An 11339-nucleotide genomic window follows, 5' to 3' on the forward strand; every position below is an offset into this window, starting at 1 on the left:
TCTCTAATTTGATTAACACTGCATGCATGACCAGAGGTGGTTGAGCAGCATTTCTGTCCGGCAGGGCACTGACCATCATGGGAACAGTATTCGGCACACGTTGGATTCCTCTTCAGTATAGCACATAGCCTGTATGGATAAAGATTTAGATTTAAATCTAAAGTCTGGCCCCCTTAGTGACATTAAGCGTCAGATCTACAACACAAAACACTCAAGGCATGAATAGCTAGTTTTACTTACAGAGTGAATTACATTCTAAGTATTATTCATCATCTTTATTAATTTTGTAAAGCCAACCTGTGCCTGAAACAGTGCTATAGGCCAAATTCAGGTACTTTTGACAGAATATAACACAAAATAATTGATTAGTATTATTATAAAATAAGACGCAATGAGAAAGCTAACCCAAACATTAATATAATATATACAGTATGTTAGTGCTGTCAAAATGAGTGTTAACGCATGCGATTAACGCAGCATCCGTTTTTTTCTGTTATAGTGCTACATTGTATGATCACACTCTTATTCATGCAAATGCTTATAAACCATTCAAGCAACAGAACATGAGTTTTCACACATTGTCACATCACGCACCTGCAGCGCTACTGTGAACGAAAAAAAAAAACATATATAAAAGGAATGAAATAAATAGGCTTACATGAAATATGTTTCACTAAAAGAATTAACACAAAAAAAAAAAAAAAAAAAAAAAAAAAAAAACTGCGACAGTGTAGGCTACGCTGAGTTTAGGTTCATTTGTGACGACTCAAGTTAAAGGAGACGGTTCAAAACGGCTGAAAGCACATCATGTTTGTTTATTTTACAGATAACAGTTTGTTTGTTTGTTTGTTTGTTTTTACAATCGCTAGGACACATTTCTCAATACTTAGGTCACTTTTTCCAAACTCTCCACACAGTAATCACATCAGTCTGATCATGTGAACTAAACTGCGGATTATCTTTGCCTTAGCAAAAAAAAAAAATTAAATGACGACATCTTTCTATTTGCCTGAATTGTTCTATCACATAGAATCAAAACTGTATCTACAGGCCAATTTGCAGTGCACATTTAAATTCTCTTTTCAAAAATGTTAAATTTAAGTTTAAAAAAATAACACATACCTGTACACAAAAATAAATAAGACAGAAATTTGCACCATTTCTATATTCTGAATCTAAAAGAAATCACATATTATCAAAGCAATTAGATGTAACTAAACACCTACACAAGAGGTTACTTTTCATTACCATACAAAAAGGAGAAACTTAGGAAAAATGTTGTAGGCAAAAAAAGAAAACATTGTATAACGCTACCTGATGTTTTATGAGTGTGTTTGTGTTGAAACCTCTACTAGTGTTCAGGAAGAATGAGTTGATATGAAACACATGAATTATGTGTTTTAGTAGTTTTAGTGCATTTTAAATGTGAAATTAATTGCTAGGAGAACTGTGTGAAGAGTTTTGTAAAGCACAAAATTTAGTTTTTATTGTGAATATACCCTTTAGTCTCGATTTGGAGGTTAACTGGTGCTATTTTATATGCTAATTATATTAATTAGGGGGCGTTTACAAGGCGGAGATCTGACACCATTCAGCACAATTTCAATATCATTTGCAAGGTATAGATGTCATATCTGGAAGACAGGCATATGCACGATTTTTTGTCCGTTTTTCGGAATCACACTAACGCACATTTGAGAAATTGTAGCTTTAATAAGACTTAATCTAGATTTAATTGATATAGTTAAGACTGTAAAGTGTTTGATAACTTTATTCAATTTCGAAATATTCCCTAGGCCACGGGTAAATATGTCATTTATTATCAGGTTTATGTCAAGATTGTTTTAACTTTTAAGTTCACTTAAATTAAAAGTGTTTTTTTAAAGCCTAAAAAAAATGTTGAAAGTGATAGCTTTAATTATACTGTAATGTTGAATGTCTATCATTAATGTAAAAAGAAAAAAGAAAAAAAAAAGACATCAGTAGCCTACTAGTTTCAGTGATCCTGGCCTTCATAAATAAAAAATATGCCATTACAACTATTTAAAATATACTACCTTTAAGTTGTTCCTACAATAATTTGGAGAGTAACTGTGAAATTATTACAATACAAAAATATAAAAAATTCACACAAAAACAATATGATTAATTAGTTAATTTTATTTGTAATCGACTGAGAGCACTAATATATATTTCTCTCTGGTAACCTCCGTACACAGACAAAGCAGCCTGTGTTTCTAAAAAGTGTAAAAAAAAGCTCAAAAGACTTCTTTAACTTCACTATATTTTGCCAATATACACGCTATAGCTAGTTGCAGTGTGTTATTTAGCTAATTTAGGCAATTTTAAACTTTTATGCTTCCATCTGAGGCCGTTTCACCTGATGCCTAATTGTAGCCTATGAGACCTGACGTTAAATGTAATATAATATAATAATACCTTAAACTGGAGGCATACACTGACGTCCACATCCATTGCAGCAGCATTTCTGATTCTTGGGACAGTCACTGTCATTGGCACACGACTTGAAACGTATCCAGGGACACACTTCTGCTTCATATAATCTTTTTGGACACGATCCTGGCTTTACTGTTAAACAGACAAATGACAGAGAAGCGTATCATGAATGTCTTTTTTACCGGGGTTTTTGGTTCTTTTGCTGTTAGACTGTAAGGACCTTTGAAATAACTGAAATCATTTGGCGAAGTGATATGGACATGAATTGCAGTCAAGACCTGTAATGTGTTTCCCTGAAAACGCATTCAACTGGAAGGGGGTTTAATTGGTTAAAACATTTTTTCGATTGGCCGCACATAATATAATAATATAATATAATATAAATATAATATATAATAAAATATAATATATAATAATACCTTTAGCCATACACTGAAATCCACATCCAATGTTGCAGCATTTCTCATTCTTGGCACAGTCACTGTCATCGGAACACTTCACGAAACGTATCAGCTGCATTTCTTCTTCATATTTTGTTCTTGGACACTCTTTTGGGTTTTCTGTTATACAGACACATGACAGAGAACTTTCAGTCTTTCTACTTTAAAATTTCATGTTTTATTCGTTGTGGGTTTTGGTTATTTTGCTGTTGTTGCTGTATAAGGAGGACATTTGAAATAACTGAAAATATTTTGCGAAGTGATATTGCAATGTTCGTGGTAATGCGGTCAAGACCTGCCTGGGACTACTTTAGCTGTGCGTTTCCCTGAAATAAACGACACAATTTACAATCTTTGTCAACCAATCAGATTCAAGCATTCAACACCCCCATAGAATAATATAATATAGCTAATAATATAATAATACCTTTATCTGGAGCCATACACTGAAATCCACATCCAATGTTGCAGCATTTCTCATTCTCGGCACAGTCACTGTCATCGGCACACTTCACGAAACGTATCAGCTGCATTTCTTCTTCATATTTTGTTCTTGGACACTCTTTTGGGTTTTCTGTTATACAGACACATGACAGAGAACTTTCAGTCTTTCTACTTTAAAATTTCATGTTTTATTCGTCGTGGGTTTTGGTTATTTTGCTGTTGTTGCTGTATAAGGAGGACATTTGAAATAACTGAAATTATTTTGCGAAGTGATATTGCAATGTTCGTGGTAATGCGGTCAAGACCTGCCTGGGACTACTTTAGCTGTGCGTTTCCCTGAAATAAACGACACAATTTACAATCTTTGTCAACCAATCAGATTCAAGCATTCAACACCCCCGTAGAATAATATAATATAGCTAATAATATAATAATACCTTTATCTGGAGCCATACACTGAAATCCACATCCAATGTTGCAGCATTTCTCATTCTCGGCACAGTCACTGTCATCGGCACACTTCACGAAACGTATCAGCTGCATTTCTTCTTCATATTTTGTTCTTGGACACTCTTCTGGGTTTTCTGTTATACAGACACATGACAGAGAAGCCATATCACTGAATGCTGAATGTCTTTTCACTGGGGTTTTTATGTTAGTTTGCTGATGTTGGTTGTAAGGATCTTTGAAATAGCCCTGAAATCATCTGGCGAAGTGATATGACATGTACGTAATGCGGTCAAGATCTGCCTTGCAATTTCTGATCTAAAACTGTTTTTACACCAAAAAATTTTTTTTTTTTGTGTGTAGTGTGTACGTTTTGAAAGACCTCTAGTATTATTATCCATTACTAACTGAAACTCACTGAAAGCAGGCCACACCCACAAAGCATTGAAGGACCACATCCGCATTCAGTGTGAAAGCTGTTAACATGGGTACGAAAAAATAGGCATGGCATACGCACTGCAGAGTATGTGTGAAACAGGCGTCAGTCTTTCAATATAAAAGTCTTCTCTACTGACTGACTCAGATAATATGACAATTTATATATTTTCATATAAGTTCATCTTTCACTGACACCTGTAATGTTACACCTGTTTATGCATTTCTTCAGGCTGTGTAATGAAGTTAAAGAACATGGATCTCACCTGTGTTTCGTCCAAGAGCTTCTGTTGAGCTCCAGCATCCAGACAGACACAATAACACCGCGCAGTACACTCGAGCTGTCATCCTCTCCACTTACGATCATACAATCATACAATTGTCTGAGAACAAGAGAGTATTTAAGTTAGCGCTCAACCAATGGCGTGAGTTTGGGGCGGGATGATCCGTTTTAAAAAGTTCCAATGAGGTCAGAGTGTTCTGATACAAGACAAGCTCCAGGCTAAATGATGCCTAAAGGGAGAGCTCTATAGGCTATAATATGATGCCAAACAGGTTTTGTTTTCCAGAATGCACAAACTAGTTTTCAATGGCCTCAAAGAAGTATAATACTTTTCCTATACACTATAGTTTGATCTAGAATATATAACAATACAATCGCACCGGACACTCTACATTCAATCCCAAACCTGAAACTATTCTCTTGATAATTTCCCCCAAAGTAGGCTAAACTAAATGGAAGCCCCTCATTTGTGCATGGGGTTTTAGAGGGCAGTTTCTGAATTCGTTTTTGAAGTCGTTTTTGAAATATGCTGTTTGGAAGTTAGTCGGACCGACACAACAACAAACGTGTAGCCAATCAGCATTGGGTGGCGTATGACGTTGGAGGAGAGAGAACAATCAAGTGGGAGATTTGAACTGAAGAAAGACTGCAGAAATGGAGATGAGAGGAGACACAACACAAAAGAGAAAAGTTCAGAAGAAATCACTGGAAAATAAAGGGTTATGTCTGGGCAAGAGCTTTAGGACCCACGTTATTATTAGAAACGCTGTCCAGCGCTGGAGAGAGCTAAGCGGGCCTAAAACAGACACGGACGTTGCTTTGATTCGGGTCCACATGTGAATAACACTGGGTTTGAGTGTCATTGTGTCTGGAGCTGCTGTGCTGTTGACAACGTAACTGCTAGTTAAGCTAGTGTTATACTTTCCACGTGCGCGATGGTCCGCTAATGGTCCGCATGCCGTAAAAATCGTCATCGGAGGGTGTGCGCGGAGGCTCCTTGCGGACATCCGCGTGTCTCCCATTTTTTATGATCGCGCGGTCACTAAGCTAAAACGGCGCTTGCGCTGGGAAAAAAAACATGGACGTCGAATTTGAAGAGAGGCTGTGTGAAGAAGTCCGTCGCTACCCGCACCTCTACAATCCGTCGTTAAAAGACAGCCAGATGTGTAATAATTCCTGGAAGGAAATTGGCCAGAGTTTAGGCAAAGAAGAAAGTCTGTGTCGGCAGAAGTGGAAATATCTGAGAGACCGTTTTGTCAAGGCAAAGAATAGGCTGAAGGGAAGGAGCGGTGCAGCAGGCGGTAGAGTGTCTGTTCCCCCGATTGTTTCCCTCTTGAGCTGGTTGTCCGACTTCGTAAAACACCGGGACACAGACTCAAACTTCCCAGTAGAGGTAATGTGAATCAAAATTATGCCATTTATGTTTGTTTGGTTGTTGGGCAGCATTGTGAAGTGAATGTAGTATTGTTTGTTTTTTAGAATGTTGTGTTAACACTTTAGGGAAATTAAGGGCTACATGATTACTTACTACAAGTCATTATTTAAGGTTACATGATTATATATTAATAATATTTGTATCACACTAAAGCACATAAAACTACGAGCATGCAATGTCGTAAATTAGTAAGTCACGAAATGAACGTAAAATACCAATAAATCAATGTATTGGTACATCATGTGTTGTGCATGCAGGTATGATGCTCATTCTAATCAGGAGCAGTTTCCATGTTTATTAAACAGTTCTTGTAAGTATTGTGTATCACCATGGTAACTGTTTCCATAACCCCAAAATGCCACTTTATTTTCACTTGCGGTTATTTTGTATATTTTTAAATGTCTGTGGTGGCTCATTTCAAGATTGTATTTACAAAAACTAATTTGGGACTGCTATTTAATAGCTTAACCTTGTAGGCCTACTGTTTATTTAATAATAGAGAGATTTATTGGCCCAGCAAGCGAGACACAGAGCAGGTCCCTGGCGTTCACTGGCCAATTGGTGCGAGTACACAGGAGGATACTGGCTTTACATGTTGAATGTCGCCCAGCCCGCAGCTCTACATATATCTGTTAGCAAGGTGGTGTGCTCCAAAGTTTTGGCCACCCTTACAGGGAGGTGCAAAGGATCCCGTCGAGGGGCCACACAGATGTAGGCTCTACATCTCGGCTTGGGGATGCCAATGGGAACCCCTTACCTGGGAGAGAAGGTCTTTCCTCAGCGAATTCGGGCACATAGCTGTTGATGACAGCTGTATCAGCCCAGGGAACCACGACTGGTTTTGTCTAATGACCTGAGGGAGCAGAGTGATCGGAGGGAAAGTGTACATGCGAGCCTTGGGCCATTTTTGGGCCAGTGTGTCCTGTTCCCTTTTTTTCCCCTCATATTTGTATTCTGAGGCCAAGAGGTCTACCTCTTTCCTCCCGAAGATCTCCCAAATCATCTGAACCATTTGGGGGTGGAGTCTCCATTCTCATTCACTGTGCTTGTTCGAGTCAAGCAAATATCTGAGACGTTTGTTTCAAAATGTCACGCTACAAGTGTGGCTCGTGAAGGTGCCTGCCCTTCACGAGCCACACTTGTAGCGTGACATTTTGAAACAAACGTGTCAGATATTTGCTCGATTAGAAGTGAAATCTTCTCTTTTGATCATCGCCAGATGGACGCAGGGAAGAAGCGTTGAGCGGGAGCGACTTTCCTTTGCCAGGGCTCTTCTAAGTTGAGTAGCAGGCTTCTTCGTCTCATTTTTCCAGAGTCCAACAAGGAGATTATCTTCATTCCCGAAAATAAGGGCCAAATCGCATCACATATTGTTTCAGGTACAGTGCAGTTTTTTCAATATATGACAATCGGGGTATAAGTGGTAAACCTAACCGTGTGCCATGTCCACCAGGACAAAGTGGACAATATTGATGTGAAACAAATATCCCAAAAGGTAATTTCTGTAAATGACAGACGTCAGATGTGTTTGGCTTCAAATAACAAAGAAAAAAACAGTAGATACATTGACTATTGCATTGCACTATGAGTTGAGTTAAACTACCTCCTTCTCATTATTAGTTGTTACATTAAAGAAACCATTCATTAACATATTGTTAATGTCAATATAGACTAAAAACCTTAATACGAAAAAAAAAAAAAAACTGTAGCGGACCCCCGCCCGAATGATGGCCAAAACTTGACTGATGTTAAAGGGCACCTATTATGACATTTAAAATGTTCCTAATGTTGTTGTGGGAGTCCCCAACAACAGTTTTACATGCATGCAATGACAAAAAACACTTTTGTTTTCGTATAATATGCATTTATTTTTACCTGATTTGCTCACCGACTCCCAAATGATTCGTTCAACGACTCGTTTTTCAAACCCCTCCTTTGCGCGACGCTAATCTGCGTTGATTGGTCAGATTGTAAACCGCAGTGTTTACAGAGATAATACTTATTTTTAACACGGAGTACAATGATGCTTTTATCAATTAAATTGTGTTATAATAATGATTATAGCCCACTGCTTTATAGTTTGTAGTAAAAAACGAAAAATAAGATAAATAATTTAATGTTATGTTAGCGAGCATAGCCCAGAGTTCATATTGTAAAAGCACAATCAGTCTTTGTTTGCATTAGCCCGATGCATAAACATAACGTTTTTACACAAAAAAAAAATGCAGTTACGTTACTACGAGGTATTACTCTGTTCTTTAGACAACTCCGAAAACAACGACAAACACTTCACATATCTCAATACAATTGCCATTGAAGACCTAGAAGCTAAACGGTGCTTACACAACAAACTAAATAATTATTAAGCATGCTACATAAAATATAAAAGCAACAATTATTAATAACACTTACAGGTTGTGATACGGAGGAGGAAGCTGATGCAAATACACTTGGAACTGAACCTTCCTTCAATATCAGGCGGCTCGCGAATCCCAGTTTGAGTGCATTTAAGTTGGTAAAGCAATCGTCTTCAAAATGGCGCGAACAAAGCACAAGGCTCGGACTATACTTCTGTGGTTACAGTTATATGAATTGTAGCCACTTAGTCTTCAAATGCTCCTCCTTGGGCAGATGAAAAAAAGTTGGCTTTTGAGCCGCACTTCAGAACACAGCGTCTCGTCGCCATGATGTTTTTTCCCTGGCCTTGGAGCGCAATAATAAGTGGGCGTATCGTATTCAAATATAACTTGACAAGTTGACGTCATCTAGTCAGAGAAAAAGCTTCGGTCTTCTAACGATTCATAAAAATGACTCAGAGTCGACTCTTACTTTTGAAAGACAATAACTTTATATACGGTGCACTTTCATATTTCAAACTTTGCAGGATGTTTTTGTTCACTTAGATGTATGTTACACACTACATGAAAGGTAAATTTCAAAATTCCATAATAGGTGCCCTTTAATGAAGTTTATTGAGTCCGTTTTCACTCCACAAATCACCGTAAGACTCCAAAAATCACCGTAAGAGCTTAACAAAGTACAAGAAGCGCGAATTACCGACTAGTTCAAAACTCTATCATTAACATTAACAAACAGCGAATTACATAAAACAGTCATAACAACAAACAGTTATCAAATATATATACAGACCTTATGCCTTTTCGTAGGGTGCTTAAAGTTGCAAACGTTATAGCTGCAAAACAACTCTGAAGAACTTGAATTGCGTGCTCTCCCTTTCCTTCCCCGTAGACTACAATACCCGTCAAAATAAAAGTCCCTCCTTAGTAAGACAGATACTGATTGCTTAAACCCATTTAACTAGTAATGAAATTAACAAACAAAAAAATCAGGATCACCAGTGGTCCCTGCTGAGGAAGGGGTTAAACAATATCAAAATATAAAATATATAGAAATAAAAAATGTGTTCAAAAACTAATTAGAATATTTTTCAAAAAGTCTGTTACAAAAACCTTGCATGGTTCATATACAGAAACCATATATCTTATATATTCCTTACTTAAATCGGCCAGAATTACCTTCTGTGTTTCATGTAAGCCCAATACATATCCTACTGTATACAAAATCAGACCGATTATGGCCACTTTCATACTAAGTAGCACACATACAACTTGTAGGGGATTTTTGCGTAATATATTAATACTGTAAAAAGTCTTATATGAATTTTACATGACAAAAGTATGCAATTGTGTATGGTAGTAGAAAATCATATACAAATCATTTAAAGTTCTTATATTGAATCATATGCTATAGGGTTACTAACCCTATAGTCAAATTAAAGTTATATGGATTTATACACATTTTGTGTCATTTGTTTATGTTTCATACAGATTTCATGTTTTGATGACCAACATCACTTATATGCAGTTGGCAAATTTGGAAATTGTACAGTGCAGAAGCTGGTTCGAGGATGTACTGTCAAAATATCACTGACCTTTATGAGGACTGTTCATTTTCCTAGTCTTTGAAAGAGCAGTTGACAGCAATGGCATTGTGAGACCGTGTATTTACATGAATTGTGAACTGTCTGGGCCTGTTGTTTGTGAACAAATCATAACATATTGCAAATGAACAAAGTTGAGTCAAATATGTTTCTAGAACAGTGATTAAAATGTAGAAAATCCGAGAAAATTGGCTGGAATATATTTTTGTGACATGCACTCTGGTGGTGAAATGCATAAGAATCACTTCGACATTTTCACTTCGACAAGTTTTATATTTGTATGTTAAGAATAGAACTGTTGTATACTAAACTTAGTACTGTGATAAAGTTTAGAGAAATTGTCACAAATGAAAACGAAATCTGGTGATGCAGGATTTAGAATGAAAACTATTGATATGTGAAATATGCAACCGTATCTTGTAGAATACACTCGAATAAATCATTTTGTAATTAAAGGAACACTCCGACTTTTTGGGACTTTAGCCTGTTCAACTTATCCCCCAGAGTTAGATAAGTCCATACATACCTTTTTCATCTCCGTGCGTGCTATAAGTCTGTTTGACGCACCCACCGCTAGCCTAGCTTAGCACAAAGACTGGATGTAAATGGTTGCAGCTAGCATACTAATCTAAATAAGTGACAAAATAACGCAAACATTTTCCTATTTACATGTTGTGATTTGTATAGTCACAGAGTGTACAAAAAACAAAGTCACATGAGACACAGACATATTTTAACCGTATAAATACTGGGAACTATATTCCCTGAAGGCGAAGCACTGCTACTTGGGCGGAGTGATAACCGCAGCACCTGAGACGCGCTCTGAACGAACTCTCTGCTCCTCACCACGGCACGTCTTAGGTGCTGCGGTTATCACTCCGCCCAAGTAGCAGTGCTTCGCCTTCAGATAATATAGTTCCCAGTATAGTTCCCCGGAAAATGTTTGCGTTATTTTGTCACTTATTTGGATTAGTATGCTAGCTGCAACCATTTACATCCAGTCTTTGTGCTAAGCTAGGCTAGCGGGGGGTGCGTCAAACAGACTTATAGCACGCACGGAGATGAAAAAGGTATGGACTTATCTAACTCTGGGGGATAAGTTGAATAGGCTAAAGTCCCAAAAAGTCGGAGTGTTCCTTTAAAATGTGTGCTTGTGTGTGTAGTTTAAATGTTGTATTTCATCTAAGGTTGACTATACAGTAGGTAGGGTATATGACCATGACTATAGGCATAGGGCTCCACTTAGAACAAGATATATCTTATAAGAGCAAGAGCATGAGTGCAGTACAGCATTATACTGATTGGTAAACTGTTTTATACACGTCTTGAGAGATATGCTGGATATTCATTTTAAATTAGCATTATTTTCCTGTTTTTACATCATGAAAATATATATGGCTTTAGTTGTATGTAGGACATATATGACATGTATGATTA

General features: G+C 37.2%; 1 protein-coding gene across 2 annotated transcripts in view; it reads right to left on the bottom strand.

Moving 5' to 3' along the window:
* Positions 1-11339, bottom strand: part of LOC306986455 (uncharacterized protein) — a 40907-nt gene that overhangs the window by 134 nt on the left and 29434 nt on the right. Inside the window, exons 1-7 of one of the 2 annotated variants that reach the window (XM_079589708.1) lie at positions 9092-9168; positions 4490-4606; positions 3779-3925; positions 3325-3471; positions 2877-3017; positions 2440-2589; positions 1-129 (exon numbers count right to left, since the gene is read on the bottom strand). The exon at positions 1-129 is cut by the window's left edge and continues 134 nt beyond it. In XM_079589708.1, coding sequence (XP_079445834.1) covers positions 2441-2589; positions 2877-3017; positions 3325-3471; positions 3779-3925; positions 4490-4571 — 666 coding nt within the window. In that variant the 5' untranslated portion in view covers positions 4572-4606; positions 9092-9168 and the 3' untranslated portion in view covers positions 1-129; position 2440. Of the gene's footprint in view, positions 130-2439; positions 2590-2876; positions 3018-3324; positions 3472-3778; positions 3926-4489; positions 4607-9091; positions 9169-11339 lie in introns of those variants that run through there. The other variant, XM_079589709.1, reaches the window with a different exon arrangement.

Source organism: Phoxinus phoxinus (genome assembly GCF_949152265.1).
Source record: "Phoxinus phoxinus genome assembly, chromosome: 18".
NCBI lineage: Eukaryota > Metazoa > Chordata > Actinopteri > Cypriniformes > Leuciscidae > Phoxinus > Phoxinus phoxinus.